The sequence below is a fragment of the Rhinatrema bivittatum genome, chromosome 2 (genome assembly GCF_901001135.1).
Source record: "Rhinatrema bivittatum chromosome 2, aRhiBiv1.1, whole genome shotgun sequence".
NCBI classification, from domain to species: domain Eukaryota; kingdom Metazoa; phylum Chordata; class Amphibia; order Gymnophiona; family Rhinatrematidae; genus Rhinatrema; species Rhinatrema bivittatum.
Genome location: NC_042616.1, coordinates 121,297,081 through 121,313,981, shown reverse-complemented (window position 1 = coordinate 121,313,981; position 16,901 = coordinate 121,297,081). Strand labels below are relative to the sequence as shown.

Here is a 16,901-nt window from a genome sequence, read left to right as displayed (position 1 = left end):
GCAGGGATGCGAAGTTTCTCCTCTTCCTGCCCGCCAGCTGTGATGCTCTACCTCCTCTTCCTTATGCTGCGATTCTCCTCCTCCTCACGCAGCGATGCCTACCTCCTTTTCCTTATGTCATGATGCTCTCTTTCTCTTGCCCACTGGGCACAATGCTCTTCTTATGCTGCTATGCCTCTTAGTTTGAGGGGGGACGTCACTGCCAGCCTCCAAGGTCAACATTATTAAAAAAAGCCTGCAATGTCGGGCCATTGCTTATGACATCATTGCAAGGCACCAGCAGGCCGGTTATAATGGGGAAAATTACATATAAGGAAGACCAGAAAAAGCCTGCATTGGGCTGGGTTTGGCTTGCGGGCTGTAATTTGCCTACCCCTGACCTAGACTACTGTAATGCCATCTACCTCAAAAGACTCTTACCAAACCTCAGAAACTACAAAGCATTGCTGCCAGATCTGTCACCAGCAGGAGAAAACGGCAACATGCATTCCTCTGTGTTCTCCCTTCACTAGCTTCCTATTCTCAATACATCAGATTCAAACCCATAACCCTCTCTTTCAAAACAAAGGAAGGTATCTGCCCTCCCTAAATAATGGAGAAGGTAAGAGGATATCACTCTGTCCTAAACTCGCACTCATCCCAGAAAAAACAGTTCATTGTTCTGCCTCTCAAGGCTTTTCGGCAGAAGAAAACGAGATCCATAACCTTCAAATGAGTGGCACCTGGTCTATGAAATTCACACTTTCCTTCCATTTGAGACATTGAGTATTTGACATTCCATCATCAAGTGAAAACCTGACTCTTCAGCCACCTGAACCATGGTCTAAAGACTTCATCCCAGAAAGCTCACGTCAAGATTAAGGCTACTACAGTTCAGACAACTCATGCTCCACTCATTTCTACAGGCACTGAAACCTCAGAACCTCAGCCTTCATAATGTCCATGAGTCATCTTTAACAAAACAACTTGCTCAGTCTTTACCTTTATTTCTGTGTTCTATTTTGTTGGAATGAATTAACATTCACTGCTACTCTACTACATTAATGTGACCTAGCATTTAAAACTTACCTTTCACTTAGTATAATCTGCTTTGAAATGGCTATATCACCATGAAAGGCGGAGTAAAAATGCAAAATGAAATTAAATTAAATTAAATACGGTGCACTACAAAGGCTCAAGAGACAAAAACATTAGCAAATATTCATATTACAATTAAAATACACTAACTACTTGCATTCAAAAAAGGTAATTACAAATTCTTATTTATTGCTGATTGAATGGCTGTCAGTATAATCTTTTTTTGTTCAAAACCATGGTTAGCAAAACCCCATTACTAGTATTAATTCTGCCACACTTAAGTTTATCTAAAAATTTGCTTTGATTCCCCAACACTTTGCCAAACTTTGTAGCCAAAGTACACGGATTTTCTGAATTAGTTGTGTTGTATCTAAAGTAGTTGTCAAAGATTACAGCATGACAGTGCTCCGCATACCAAAGTCAGTATAACCAACAAGCTCCCACCAGAGAAAGAATGGGAAAACTGCATCAGCACAAATAATCCTTCCAGCATTTATGTTGCTAGTAAATCCATTTTTTTATAAAACAAGCAGTGTGAAAATGGAGTCTTAAGTATAGTCCGGAAAATATTTGGCCATTTCCGAGGCTTAACATTCAAATAGAGAGGTACATTTTCAAAGAGTAATGCGTGTAAATAGTCCGCACTCACTTAAAGGTGAATTTTAAAAGCCGAGCGCGCACCAAAAATCGGATAACGTGCGCAACATGCAGGACACACGCAGGTCCACCCGATTTTTAAAAGCCGCCCACGTGCTCGCACGAGTCTTGATGTGCGAATCTCTCACATTGGACAAAAAAAAAAGGAGCGGAATATGGGAGTGAGGTGGGCAGGGCATGGGGCGTAGAGATGCGTGCGGCGCAAGTATCGATATGTGGTTGGGCACGCGCCCGGGTCCAGTACCACGTAACTTTACTTCTGGCTATGGAGGAGATGCAAGTCTTAATAAAAGTATTTCCAGGCATCTGTGAGGGGGTTTAAGGGGTCCTGGGGAAACTGGGGGGAGTGCAGGCTAAAGAACCGGGGGGGGGGGGGGGGGGATTGGAGGACCTCGATCTATATTGGGTGATCTGGAGGATAAACTGGTGAAACTGGTCATGGCGTGGACGCGCGCCTGTAATAAAATTCCCTTACTTACGCAGCTGGGCGCGTGCCAGCTTACAATTAGGTACGCATATAAAATAGCCTAAGCCTGGGTACAACATGAGCGTGTTTCTGTGCATGGTATAAAATCACCACGTCTATGGGGGCGCAACAACTCACACGCAAATGTGTGCACCCGCACGCTTATTTGAAAGTTACTTTTTTTTGTTGTAAACGGTTTTTATTGGAAATCAGTGCACCAAACAATAAGTCACATCACAGACAATGTTGTATGACAAATGAGTGTAACAAAACTCCCACATAATGATGTGAACAAGACACAAATAGCACCTATGAAGTACATCCGGTCACTGATACCTTTTCAATAACCAATGAGAACAGCCCCCTCCCTTCCCCACCCCCCCCCTCCCCCCCCCCTCCCTCTCCCCCTCCAGGACCAGACCAATCAGACACATTGCCAGGTTAGGTTCGGATTTCAGACAATAAATAGGTATTGGATCAGAGAGTAATCACCCATGCAGCAAGGCCCCAACCGTACACAACAAAGTGAAAGACCAAATAAAGGATATTGGAGTTTGTGGAAACGCCATGAGGCCTATTGTGGTATATACGTGCAAGAGTCCTGAGCCCGTAACCAGTCAATATATGGGCACCAGACCTTTTGAAAGTCCACAGTCCTATCCTGATGCAGTGCCGTTAGTTGGCATAACCGGTAATACGAGTGCAACCGATGTTGAACAGCTGCCAAAGTCGGGGCCCGGACTTGTTTCCAATGAAGGGCGATTTCCGCTCTCGTCGCTATGAAGATCTGTAACACCAATTTCTGTTCCGCCCGAGTAACACCGGAAATTGGTAGTCCCAACAAAGCATGCCACGGTTCCACTGAAATTGTAATGCGTAGAGCTTGAGTGATCCAGTCGAAAACTGTCACCCAACAATGATAAACTTTAGGGCAGTGCCACCACATATGCAAATAAGTACCTCTATCCTCACAACCTCTCCAGCAGGTAGCAGGAACGGCCGGTGCAATTTTATGAAGAGAGATTGGGGTATAGTGCCATCTGTAGATTAATTTATAACAGTTTTCTTGAAGACCCGCTGACATGGAACATTTACGAGCCACCATATAGATTTGCTCCCAGTCCTTATCCTGCAAGACAGTAGGAAAGTCATTCTCCCATTGCCTCTGGTGCCGCGGCATGCCCATGTGCCTTCCGTTGAAAATGGCATAAATCTTTGAAATAACTCCACGAATAACAGAGGCATGCTTACAAAGAGACTCAAACAGTGTTCCTGTAATTCGGAGTGAGCCTGTACGGAGCCCCCTACTGGCAAAATGATATAGCTTGGCGTAGAGGAAAAAGTCAAGCCTGTCAATATTATAAACAGTACTTAATTGTTCTTTAGTTAATAGTGACCCTTGTTGAAACACATGTCCCAATTTCCATATACCAGCTTGACGCCATGCCCGTTGGCCCCCAGAGCCCTCCCTCCACGGGGTTACCACATCCGTAAATAAATGAGACAGTAAGGAAAACTGCCCTGGCCCCACCAAAACCTGTCGCCATTGCTTCCAGACCTGTAACGTAGTGCTCAACGCATACGTCACCACTAAATCCGGAGCTTTAGGGAGGGAAGGTTGCCAAGGGGTAGCATCAATAGGAAAACGACCCAAACAAGCCTGTTCCAGTTTAACCCACTGTGGGGTATCAGTAGTACTGTGAAAAGCAACCAAAGCTCGGAGTTGAGCCGCCCCGTAATACCAGAGAAGATTAGGAACCTGTAGCCCTCCCCTCAGTTTGGACTGAAACAATGTAACCCGAGCTACCCGCGGTGGGCGTCTTCGCCAGATAAATTGACCCAGCACTTGTTGCCAATTCTGGAGCAATTTATTAGGAAGATAAATGGGGATAGTAGTAAAAAAATATAAAAAACGCGGCAGGATATTCATTTTAATAATGGCCAATCTTCCCAGCCATGAGTGTGAGTGCTCCAACCATTTATCCAGGTTTGCCTGTATCTTGGCCAAGAGTGGTTTATAATTCAAATCAAACAGAGAGTCATTACGAGGACCCAAACGGACTCCTAAATACTTAAGAGATGTATCCGCCCATTTAAATGGGAAACGCCTCTGCAACAACATGACTTCCGAAGCCGAAAGAGTTAAATTCAATATTTCTGATTTGTCATAATTAATTTTCATACCTGACCTTGCCGTGAACTCACCCAACTCCCCCATGACCATAGGAAGAGAGCCATCCGGGTCTTTGATGGTAAACATAACATCATCCGCGAACAGGGATATTTTAAACTGATCATCCCCTTTCTGGATCCCTCGAATGGCCTCGTTGTTCCGGATACGTATCGCAAAGGGTTCTAAGAATAAGGCAAATAATAAGGGGGATAAGGGGCACCCTTGCCGAGTTCCCCGCTGGATAGGGAACTGCTGGCCGTAACTCCCATTAACCTTCACCCTGGCTACCGGAGTGTGATATAATTGGCGTAACCAGGCGACAAAGCTAGGTCCAAAACCCATCTCCTGCAAGGTTTGAAACAAGAAGTCCCAATGAACAAGGTCGAACGCCTTTTCTGCGTCTAGTGCGAGGAGGATGGCGGAATGACCTTCCCTGTGAACCAGGTCAATAATATCCACGATCCTGCGCACATTGTCCGCAGCCAAGCGACCCGGTACAAAACCCACCTGGTCATTATGGATAAGTCCGGGCAAAACCCCATTTAATCGAGCCGCCAAGACTCGTGCCAGAATCTTCAAATCTATATTAATCAGGGAAATCGGTCGATAGGACCCGCAAAGGGTGGGATCCCTCCCCGGCTTAGCGAGCACGGTGATACCGGCAGTGTTGGCGTCCACCGTGAAGGTCGAGCCATGCAGTAGAGAATTAAATGCTTGCGCCATGGGCTCCGCTACTACATCAGCCATTTTGCGATAGTAGCTACCAGTAAAGCCATCCAATCCGGGAGCCTTACCCGGCTTCAACCTTTTAATGGCCGCCAACACCTCTTGAGTAGTTATAGGTTTGTCAAGAGAAGTTTGTTGGGCAGGAGTGATATGAGGCAAAGGAATTGCCCGCAAATAATCCTGCACATCTCCAGCCCGAATGGTATCATCCCTGGTGTACAATTGAGAGTAGAAGTCAGTGAACGCCTGACGGATTTCCTCGGAAGCAGTCACTGTAATCCCTCCCACTTTAGAGATCTTAGCGATAACTGTTTGCGCCCGTGCTGCTCTCAACTGCCGAGCCAGAAATTTACCAGCTTTGTTTCCCCCCTCAAAGTACTGCTGTTTTAAAAGCATGAGGGAGTGACTAATAGCAGCATCCTCTATCATCTGAAGTTGGGACCTCACGGCAAGGATTTTCTGGTATAACCTAGTCGATTGGGACCGACTATGCTGTTTCGTCAAGTCAACTAGGTCCGCTATCAATTGTTGCCGGCGCGCATTGCGTTCCCTATTGCAATGCGCAGAGCGTGCTATGCAAACCCCCCGAATCACAGCTTTGGAGCACTCCCACACCGTCAAAGGAGACATACCCTCAGTTTGATTATCCTGGAAAAAATCCCTAAGCCGTGATGTCAGAGAGGTGGCAAAAGATGGATCTGCGAGTAGGCTATCATTAAGCCTCCAGGTCCGATGGCCGCCCCCTGAATCACTTAACCTACAAACCAGCCACACTGGGGCATGATCAGACCAGGTTATGGGATCTATATCTATGTTACGCACCCGGGGTTGAATGGTAGCGGATGTGAAAAAATAGTCAATACGGGAGTAGGTGAGATGTGGGCAGGAGTAAAATGTGTAAGATCGTGAGTGCTCATGTCGTGACCTCCAACTATCCACCAATCCCCATTTGGCCAATACCTCGTGCCAGGCTTTTCGGATATCTACGTGCGAAAGAGCACCCGAACTAGAGTCAAGACAAGGGTCCATTACAAAATTAAAATCCCCGCCTATGATAAGCTCCCCTTCTGCGTGTTGGAGCAGTAAACTAGATAGATGTTTAATGAACGTTCTCTGTCGCCGATTGGGAAAATATACATTAAGTAGCGTGACAACCCGATTGGCAACTTTAATTTTATTTAGGATATACCGTCCATTGGGGTCCTGTATAACCGAAATCTGTTCATGGACAAAAGAAGCAGCGAGCAGAATCCCCACCCCCGCATACCTGAGTTCCCTCGTGCTGGCAGCCCAGAGTGCTGTGGGGTATGGGTGGAATTGCAATAGACGCTCATGGTGTTGTCGCACATGTGTTTCTTGTAGAAAAACTATATCAGCGGCCTGCCTTTGTAGCTCCCTTTTCAGAAGCTGCCTTTTTTGGGGCGAATTAAGACCCTTTACATTAAAAGAGAGCAGTTTAGTATCCATGGTTAATCCAGTAACTCAGTCTCCCCCCCTCCAAACAGATAGTCAGCAATCCTCCCTCTATGGGTCTCTCGAAAACCATCCCGACCCAAAAATGTCCCCCCAAACCTCCTGAAAAAATTTTGGTAGTGGTCTGTCCCGAGCCCAACACATCCGTCGGCATCCCAGTGCCAGCCATAGGATACCTGACTCCCAGGGACCCGTGGGCCGCCGAGCAGAGGCAACCACAAGTGTACAGCTCCTTCCACAACCCCCCCCCCCCCCCCCCCCGGACTCATGAAACTAACTCCCAAGAGGCCGAACATGGCAAAACTGTAAATAAGAGGGAAAACTGTAAACCTCCTGATAGGAGAACAAACCCCATGCAAACACTAAGTCACCCAACGTATTATTACAAAGAAATAAATAGAGACTCTGCGCTTAACAGGTGCATTGTCTGGTCATTGCCCGTATTAGGGCTACATCAACCCCCCCAGCCTCCGGGCCAGGAGAAGGCAAAGAACTCACAGTGAGGCAAACGCAGGCATCCTCAACCCTGCTCAGATTGCGCTTGCTGAGAGCCGTCGACATGACGACGCAGTCTCTTTCCACCTTTCCCAGCTCTTTGCCAGCGAGGGGCAGCTACGCTATCTGAAACTGACATTGCTTCCTGCGGAAGCGAGAATGAAACTGGCAGTTGAGCCTGTAAAAAGACTGCGTGTGCCTCCTTCAAAGATGCCAGTTTATAGGATACGCCTTGATGTTGAAATAGAAGGCCAAAAGGATAGGTCCACCTGTACCTAATGTTCTTGTCCCGAAGCGCAGTGGTGACCTCCCGAAGCTCGTATCTTTTTTTAAGAGTAATAGGGGCCAAGTCCTGATACACTGCAATTTTATGATTTTGCCATGTGATAGTTTTCTGTTGTCTGGCTGCCGCCAGGATTCTTTCCTTCAAGGGAAAACTGGTTAAACAGAGTACAATGTCCCGAGGCTGCTGGTCCCTGCGCGGGCCCAGGGCGCGGTGCGCCCTTTCAAAGCTAACAGTGGTTGGCAAAGCAGCAGGATCCCCCGAAGCACTCTCTGCATGAGAAAGAATAAAGAGGCAAATACTGGCCGCTGTTTGCTGTATGTCCAGGAAGTCAGGGGTTTCAGGCACCCCCCTGATCCTCAGGTTATTACGGCGGCCCCGATTATCCAAATCTTCTAATTTATCTTGAATCTCCTTAAATTCGGCATCGGACGCCGCACGCTGCGTCGCCAGCCCACTCAATAATTCGCCATGTGCTTCCAAGCGTGTTTCGGCGTCCTCCACGCGGCAGCCTAGAGCCGCCATATCTGCTTTCAGATCCGCAACAGAGGCCATGATATCAGCCTTGTAGGTTTTCAGATCCGATCTAAGCTCCAGGAACCAGCGGCGTGCCTCTTCCCTATCTAAGGGTGTAATGGTGGCTCCCACCCCAGTCTCCCGAGTATGCAGCGTATCACCCGCCTGCTCCTCCACATCAGAGAGTTCGGCTTCCCGGCTCGAGGCGCCATCTTGTTCCGGCTCGGGAGGGAGCTTGTCGTATGAAAATTTGCGGAGGTCAGTCGGTTTACGCTTGCTGGTCATCCTGAGTGGGTGCAGAAACAAAGTCCCGCAGGCTTACCAAAACTTAGGGCGAGCCAAAACGCTATTTTTGCAGGTTTCGGGGTGCTTTTGAGTCCGGGGAGAGCGGAGCCGAGCGATCCTGCGTCCTCTTACATCGGCTGCTAGCCACGCCCCCTGAAAGTTACTTTTAATCACTATTTTATAAAAATCCAAAGCACACACATTCTTCTGGTTTCATGAGCACATATATGCACAAAAATCGAGGCATAAGTTGCTATTTTATGAGAGGCTTATGCACATACATTTGGTAACTTATTTACATACATTTACACCTGGTAATTATTTTAATTGATATCAGACTTGTTTATTGTGTGTTATTAGCTGGGTGGGAAGTCTGGGTGAACTGGGGTGGGTGGGGGTCGGTTTGATGCTGAAGAACCAAGAGGTTCTCAATAATCTGGAGGAGGACTGGGCGAACTGGTGGAGGAACTAGAAAACTGGTCATGTGAATTACGCACACATATTGTAAACTGTACAGACTCTGGCGCATAAATCGAGTTTTGCTCGAGCGAGTCCTACTTTATTTTCACACTTAAAATATACATACGTATGATTTTTAAACCATAGGAGAAATACACGTTTCACTGCATTGAAATACTCCCTCTCAATGCATTGCATGTATTTGTATGTATGCATAATACGTTTGTGTACGGTGCAAGGCAGGATCGTGTGTATTTTAAAAAATGCATTTATCTGCTACGCACAACTTATAAAATACTGTCGTAGATCTCTGTGTGACCACCTACGTGCATATATGGGGTTGCGCAGACGTTTTTGAAAGTTAACCTCAGAGTGAAGTTCTATAATGCAACCATCAATGTATAGTTATGCTTTATGTATGCATATGAATAAATCTACAAGTATTGCATTGCCTGCTTTTGTTTCCTGAATCAAAGACGGTTTACAAAACTAAAAGATAATTCAATAAATTAAAGCTTAGAAACATGCAAAGGAGAAAAAGAAGCTTTTTAGAAGTAAATATTAGTTCATGCATTGCTAAAAATGAACAACAAAACAGTATTTAGGAGGTGCTGCTGGGGTACCTACATGGATTCCACCTATAACCCGATTGCCTGTGCAGAGCTGGCCCACCGATCGCTGAAGGTACAAAGCAGGAATGGTGGCATCATCAACCCGTGTGCCCCCCATGCCAACAGCCTGGCTGAACACAGACGGGCACTGGGCTGCGTGGGGACCTTGTGACTGACCATTCACTTCTGAATGGGGGCCCCTGGTCCAGCAGATCTCATCCTGCCCAGTGGGCTATGCAGCTATGTCCTGAGATAGCCTCATTATCTAGGGGTCACAGCCCCATTGGCTCGGGAGGTGGGGGAGGAATAGGATGGGGTTAATAAAGACGTGATCTACTGCTGCCTCCTGCCTCCTGTGTCTGCATCAGTGGTGTTCACACCCAGCTCTTGAAGGCTGCAAATACTGTAGGGTCAAGTTTCCAGGTTATTCCAAATGAATATGTATGACAGAGGTTTGCATTACACTTCTTCCACTGTATGCAAATCTCTCTCATGCATATTCATTAGGGATCTTCTGAAAACCAGACTTATTTGCAGCCCTTGAGGGCTGGGAGTGAATAGCATTGATCTGGATGCTCTGGGCCATTTTTGTGCGACTACAAAAAAAACCCCAAACAAAAACAAACAAACAACAAAAAAAGGTGGATTTAAAGGGTCCAATGTAATGGGGTACATGCTTAGAAAGATGCAAAGAGGAAAAGAAAGATTTCTAGAAGCAAAAGACAGTTTGAGTACTACTGAACCTTTTTTTCCCCCAATTCCCCAGAAGGTTTTTCATGTAGATATGGGAGGGAATTTTTTTTTTTTTTTGAAAAGCAATATTTATTCAATAAACACTAAAGCAAGAACAAAAAAAAACTGAGTAGGTGGTATAAAAAAGGAAATTAGATGGTAAATAAGAATTTAGCAGGACAACAACTTCCTTCACAGCTAGCTAGCCAGTTTGAAATGCAGCCAAAATCATCATTAGAAAAGTAAAAAATGCACACACTTAATTTGAGATGTATCAGCTGGCTTGTGGAGAGGGTACAATCTTTCTTATTTCCTACTTGCAAATCTATAAAGCATAAACTGGCTAGGCCCAATGCAGGTTGGGATCAGAGAGACCCCTTACCTCATCGCCGGCTCACCTGTCTGAATAATTATTTGTTTCTAGTTTAAAGGAGGTTCACATTTGAATACAAGTGAATTTTTTTTTTTTTTAAATATGCAATTGTAAATCTAGTGCTTCTTGTAAAACTATCACATTCATGAAAGGCAGTCTATTACTTTTTATTTCAATCAATAGCAAATTGCAGTGCATTAATTTGTTTATCTGGTTTCCAATCAATATGGGAAAAAAAAGTTTTAGAAGTTTAAGCAAAATACTGTTGTAAGCAGATTAGTATTAGTATTACAAAGTCAGCTGTATAATAATTTTATCAAATTGTGGGCATAATTGATTTTTTAATGGACTATTCACTTGTTCTCAGGTCCCAAAGGAATTTTATTCTCGGCCTCCTGCACACTGTAAATTCATTATTGCCAACCTCCTTCCCAGAAGTATTGCATCATTAAGGGTACAGAGCGCTCTAAACTGAAGAGAAAAGATGGCATTAAGAGAACTCAGCCCCTGAAAGACATATATAAATGAACCTCTTGGAGACAGAGGCTCGCCTGAACTTCTTGTCCATTAATTATAGACGAGGCAGAGACCTTGAGTGTTCTGATTGGCTGACGCTCCCATCCAGTCTTGCTTCAAATGATTTGTTACCTTTCTCATGAGAGAACACACAAAACAAGACATGCATCATTCTACTCCATGTCACTGCTGGCAATTTATTTTCTTTTATAATATAAAAAAATATAAATGGCTAAACTGGGGTCACTTTTTAGCACATTAATAAATTTAGGGACAGGGCAACAGGGTGAAGATGATGCATCTTCACTACGAACATGCTGTGTCCACGCTCTACAGAGAAAAGAAAACTGCTGAACCAGACAATGAAAGGGTTTCATAAAAAAAGAATATAGACGTTTAAGACAGACTCTCATGGGAGCTGGGCTAGATTAAGAACATCAAGGTGTGCAGTTGTAAAAGCAAGCATGCACACCTTAGCTTTCTGCCACCGGCACCTGAAAAGCTTGCATATTTAATTTAATTTCCAGAATTTATATCCTAACTTTACAAAACAAATAACTCAAAACAAATTATAATAAAAGCAGTATAGATACAATTCAAACACAACCTTATGTGGTCATTTTTTTTTTAACACTGTGCATAAATTAGCTGGCAAATATATGCATAAGTTACAGCAATTTTCAAAGCAGACATACATACATAAGTGTTTTCAAAATTATCCTGGGGTCTTCTGCAGGTGAAACCTGCAGAAAAGGCCCTTTAGAAAACTGCACAACTGATGTGTGCATACATGCATACAGTATGCATGTACTTTTATGCACACTGGGGAGAGGCATTACAGGGAGTGGAGTCTGGGCAGGGCTGGGATTTGCATGCATACGTTTTGATTCTCAAAATTATGTGCTTAAATTCTCTTGGCAAAGCTAAGCAAACCAAATAGCAATGCAATTGTTTCTGCATAGTTTGGCTGTGGTGCATTACTGTATTCATAAAATATGAAATCTAAAATTTCAAAATGTTTCAATTAAATAATTTTTGCAAAATGAAAACAAACTTCCCCATACTTTATAAAATTATGACTATTAATGAAAAAAATTACAAACATTTTGTGAAAATTCTACTAAGGCGATGTTTATTGCAGTTATATCAATAATCTTATATAAGCCCTTATGAGCTTGGCCAATTCTTAAATGAAACCCAGGTCCAGGATGCAACTAAATCTGAACTGCCCTCAGAGGTTCTTGCTCCTTGCTGACTGTTTCTGTAATTTTTCTTCCTACAAATACTCAGTGCCACCCCACACGCTACAAGCCATATCATAAGAGCTTTATGACACTGCTGTGGGCCAGGTAACCCCTGCTTATGTCCCTGCTGCTTTGTGAAGGCCAGGGTAGACCGTCCTAGAGACATCTAGAATGGGTGGAGCTATATTCATACCACCATCACTACCATACTTGCTTAATAATTTTAATAATTTCAGTGAAACTACTACTAAAGAGGTTTCAAAACCTTTATATCTGAATCCAGTTTCCGTTGATATAAATCATCTGTTCAAGCAATACACAGTTCCCAAGGCAGTGTGATTTAAAGAAATAGTGCGGTAGCCAAGGACCCCAGAAGGACACAGTTTTCCTCCTGATGTGAAATCCTAACTGGCCCCTGCACTCTGTTCATGGCAGCTGTATCCTTTGCCACATTCATAACTGCTCTCTCTCTCTCTCTACTTCCATCTTGTAGTCATTGCCACCGCTCACTGTCTGCTTCTCTCGGGCTTCCCTGCATCTGCTGCTACCATTCTCTTCCTGACCCAACCCATAGCAAATGCTGCACGGCTGTTCCTTTCACTCCGCCCCCCCCCCCCCACTCCATCCCAGAGCAGATGGCATGACCTTTCTCTTCCTGCTCTCGAACACTGCAGCCATGGCTCTTCTCTGTGTCCCTTCCCTCCCTGCCATAGCCAATGTTGTTATGATTCCCTCCCACCCCCATCGGGCAATACAATCACTTGACCCTAAGAAGTATGTTGGTGCTTCCTGGCTCTGGCTCACTGCACCCTTCATACCACCTGTGTATATTGGTCAGAACAACCTTTTCAAACTTTGGGTCATAAATAGTCATTGTTCCCTTAGTTCGTAAATATTTGTTTTGAAAAAAAAAAAATTTTTGCACATTAAAATCAAGCAGAAATTATTTCACTTTCACTTGTACAACAGGATGTACAAAGTGAAAGGGAAGTAATTTCTGCTTGAATTTGAGTTCCAAAAAGTTTTTTAAAAATGTGTATGGACTAAAGGACCAATGATTATTTATGACATGAAGTTTGATAAAGGTTTTTATGACCAATATACACGGGTAGTGTGAAGGTCTTACTCATCGTTCATATGAAAGCTCATTGCACGTTTTCTTTTTAAAATACTATTGGGCATTTTGGTGAAAATGACTGAAATATGAATTGGATGCTGCTGCTATTAATTGCAACAGTTTTGCACTCAATATAAATGTTGACTTATCAGATCGATAATTTGGCAGACTAGAGCCACAGACCATCAGGGACCGCTGGAATGGGAAGCAGGGTGACAGCAACAGCTGTAGGGAGAAGTAGAAATATTAGAAAGAAGAAAGGCAAAAAAAAAAAAAAGTCATGAAGGAAGCATAAGGAGATACGATGGAAGGAAGAAATAGAGAAAGTAGAAAAGCTGGCAAATGAGAAGAAGGGAGGAGACATGATAGGGAAGGGATAGAGACAGCTGAAGGGAAGAGAACAATGTGGGAGAGAAGAGAAATAGGGAGACAAGGTGGTCATCAGAAAATGGAGGGAAAAAGAACTTGGGAGGGAGAACAGAGAGAGAAATAATGCAGGGGACGGGGAGAGATGTTATCTCAATGGCTTCTTACCTGGAGGAACACAAACAAACCAAGTCTTAATCCAGCTCTTACATAATAAAATCTGTCAGACAGAGCTAAGTATAAACTTAAACCTACCTTTCCTGTTCTTGCCTCATTCGTATTCGCTCCTCTTCTGAAGGGTGTGCTTCTCGTTCTTTCATTTTATAGGATCCCCTTTGATCGGTTTTCTCTATCTTGTCATCTTTCCGATATTTGCCAAATCTGTTAAAACCAAAACAACAACTCTAAAACCCATTTTGCAAATAAACGTATTCTGTGAAAATCATTTGCTCATGATGAAAGGGGAAAGGTTGGGGAGGGAGAAGGAAGACAAATGATCAATTTTCTTAAACGTTTTATTCTCGTCGCATACACTTATTTTGAAGCTCCAAACAAAAACTGCTGTTAATACCATCATTAATCTGCCTGTTACATTTCTGCTAAAATGTCTACATCTAGTAATATTTAAAGTACGACCAAAGTGAGAGTTGCCAGCTGGCTCCATATTAGCTACTGTACCGTGAAGAATTTTTCTGGATGATATGATATAACTGATCATCTTAATGTTTTTCCCCTTCTTTGGCTAGTAAATTGTATTTTCAGTTTACGGCGCTCCAGTCACGGTTTTATGCTATTGCACATATGGATCTCTAGGCCTGGTTCCTCTAAGAAAAGCAGAACTACAAGCCTAAGCATGCAATGGGGTAAAAATAAAGCCAGTACTAGATCTGCCTGTCTTGAAAATATGGAAACAACTGACAACCCTACAAAACTGTTGCTTACCACAAAACAAAGGGAGACTCCTCTCCTCCTCCTCCACCTCGTGGCTGTTGACCCCTCCCCCAGCTGGAAGACTGCCCTGCTTCTAACGAATGTGCTTTTAAATCTCCGTACAGGTACTTGCCTTTCTTTTCTCTGCTCTGCAAGCCAGGATCCAGGGCTTGGATTGAGCTGTTTCCTGCACCCAGCCCTCCATTGGACCCTCTCCTCCTCCTCCACCTCGTGGCTGTTGACCCCTCCCCCAGCTGGAAGACTGCCCTGCTTCTAACGAATGTGCTTTTAAATCTCCGTACAGGTACTTGCCTTTCTTTTCTCTGCTCTGCAAGCCAGGATCCAGGGCTTGGATTGAGCTGTTTCCTGCACCCAGCCCTCCATTGGACCCTCTCCTCCTCCTCCTCCACCTCGTGGCTGTTGACCCCTCCCCCAGCTGGAAGACTGCCCTGCTTCTAACGAATGTGCTTTTAAATCTCCGTACAGGTACTTGCCTTTCTTTTCTCTGCTCTGCAAGCCAGGATCCAGGGCTTGGATTGAGCTGTTTCCTGCACCCAGCCCTCCATTGGACCCTCTCCTCCTCCTCCACCTCGTGGCTGTTGACCCCTCCCCCAGCTGGAAGACTGCCCTGCTTCTAACGACTCCGCTTTTAAATCTCTGTGCTGGATGCTAAGACCCATATTGATGACATCACTTTTGAGCGACACAGAAAAGAGTCATCTATAAAAATCTAACCTGGTCAAGCGTCACGCGCCTAGCGTCACGCGACAAAGGGGCCTGCCCCTTTGAGCGCCCCTTCGGGCAGCCCTGAAGGACCCTGGAAGACCCTAAAGTACTACACGGACCTCCTTCTCACCCAGCAGTCCCTTTTGACCCTGAGGTATCGCTGCTCATTTGCCAGCCTCTCAGCCAAGACCCATCCAGCTCCAGGACCTCCGAGTGAGTGGGCACCTCCTCAAAGTGCCTATTTCACCTCTCACAGGTGCTCATGAGCCTGCCTCCCAGCCACTGGACTACTCCCCCTAACACCTTAAATTGCTCTATTCTGTTATTTGTGCATGTTATCTAAGCTGTATAACCTGCATTGTCTGACCTGCATTGTATAACCTGCATGGTACACTATTTACACCTCTTACCCTACCTAATCAGCTTTGTGCCCTTCCCTCAGTGCCCTTCTCTCAGTTTAACTCCTTGATACCTTAATCCCCGCCTTGTACTACCCTATATCCTCTCAGTTTCCTTTTTACCTACCCCCTCTCCCTCCCTCCTCCTTTGCCTACTCACCCACTATGACCACACAACACATCAACCGCATCCACCTCCCCCACAACAGACTCCCCCATTCCCATCCCCCCGTCCCACCCCCCCCTACAAATCCCTCCTCCCTATCCTCACTACCCCCCTCAACCAATTCCTTGGACTCACTACCCTCTCCATCATTCTGTTCAACGCCCAATCACTCTCCAAAAACCCCCCCATCCTAAATGACCTCCTCACTGACACCAAGCCAGACATCTGTGCCATCACGGAAACCTGGCTCAAAGAAACAGACATTGTCCTCCTGAACCAGCTACCTGCACAATCCTACGAATTCCTATCCATTCCAAGACCCAAGAAAAGAGGAGGTGGCATCCTCCTAGCCTTCAAGAAACACCTTAATCTCAAACTCTCCCACACCACATCACCCTCCAAGCTAGAAATTGGCCTCTTCAAAGCCCCCTCACTGCAAATCTGTCTCATTTATGCCCCTCCTGGATCCATCGAACGGGACCCCTCCCCCTTAATTGAATTCTTATCTGCCAACATAAACATTGAAATCCCTTCCATCATACTAGGAGACTTCAACCTCCATGTCGATGCCACCCCCCTTACCCCTTCTTGTGAGGCATTCCTTACTGCACTCCAAGCTCTAGGCCTTAGACAAATTGTTGCCTCCCCCACGCACCAAGCTGGTCACTCCCTTGACCTTATATTCATCAACCACTGCTTCCTACCATCCCACCCCCCCACCTGCTCCCCTGTACCTTGGTCCGACCACTTCCTCATAAAAGCCCTCCTCCCCCTTAACTTCCCTACTACCCCCACTCCCTCAAACAACACCACCTTCACCTTCAGGAAACCCTGCTCTGGAGATGAACTGGCTCTTGCCATTTCCAACACATCCACTAGCCTTGACTGCTCCAGTCCAGAGACTGCCATCAAATCCTGGCTCAGCATGACTCTTGAAATTGCTGACAAACTATGCCCCATCTCCAGACGTAACATTACCCAACCCACAAAAAATCATCAACCCTGGTACACGACTGAACAAAAATCCCTAAAAAATACCCTCAGGCAGCGTGAGAGAAACTGGCGTAAAGCCCCCTCACCCCAACTCGCCTCAAGTTTCAAAACTACCCTTC

The 16,901-nt window shown here is 45.1% G+C and overlaps 1 protein-coding gene across 1 annotated transcript in view; it reads right to left on the bottom strand.

Annotated features, from left to right (window-relative positions):
- The window catches only part of PARD3 (par-3 family cell polarity regulator), a 1,467,145-nt gene that overhangs the window by 360,524 nt on the left and 1,089,720 nt on the right, over nucleotides 1-16,901 (bottom strand). The window contains 1 exon segment of the mRNA XM_029588581.1: nucleotides 13,825-13,950. Coding sequence (XP_029444441.1) covers nucleotides 13,825-13,950 — 126 coding nt within the window.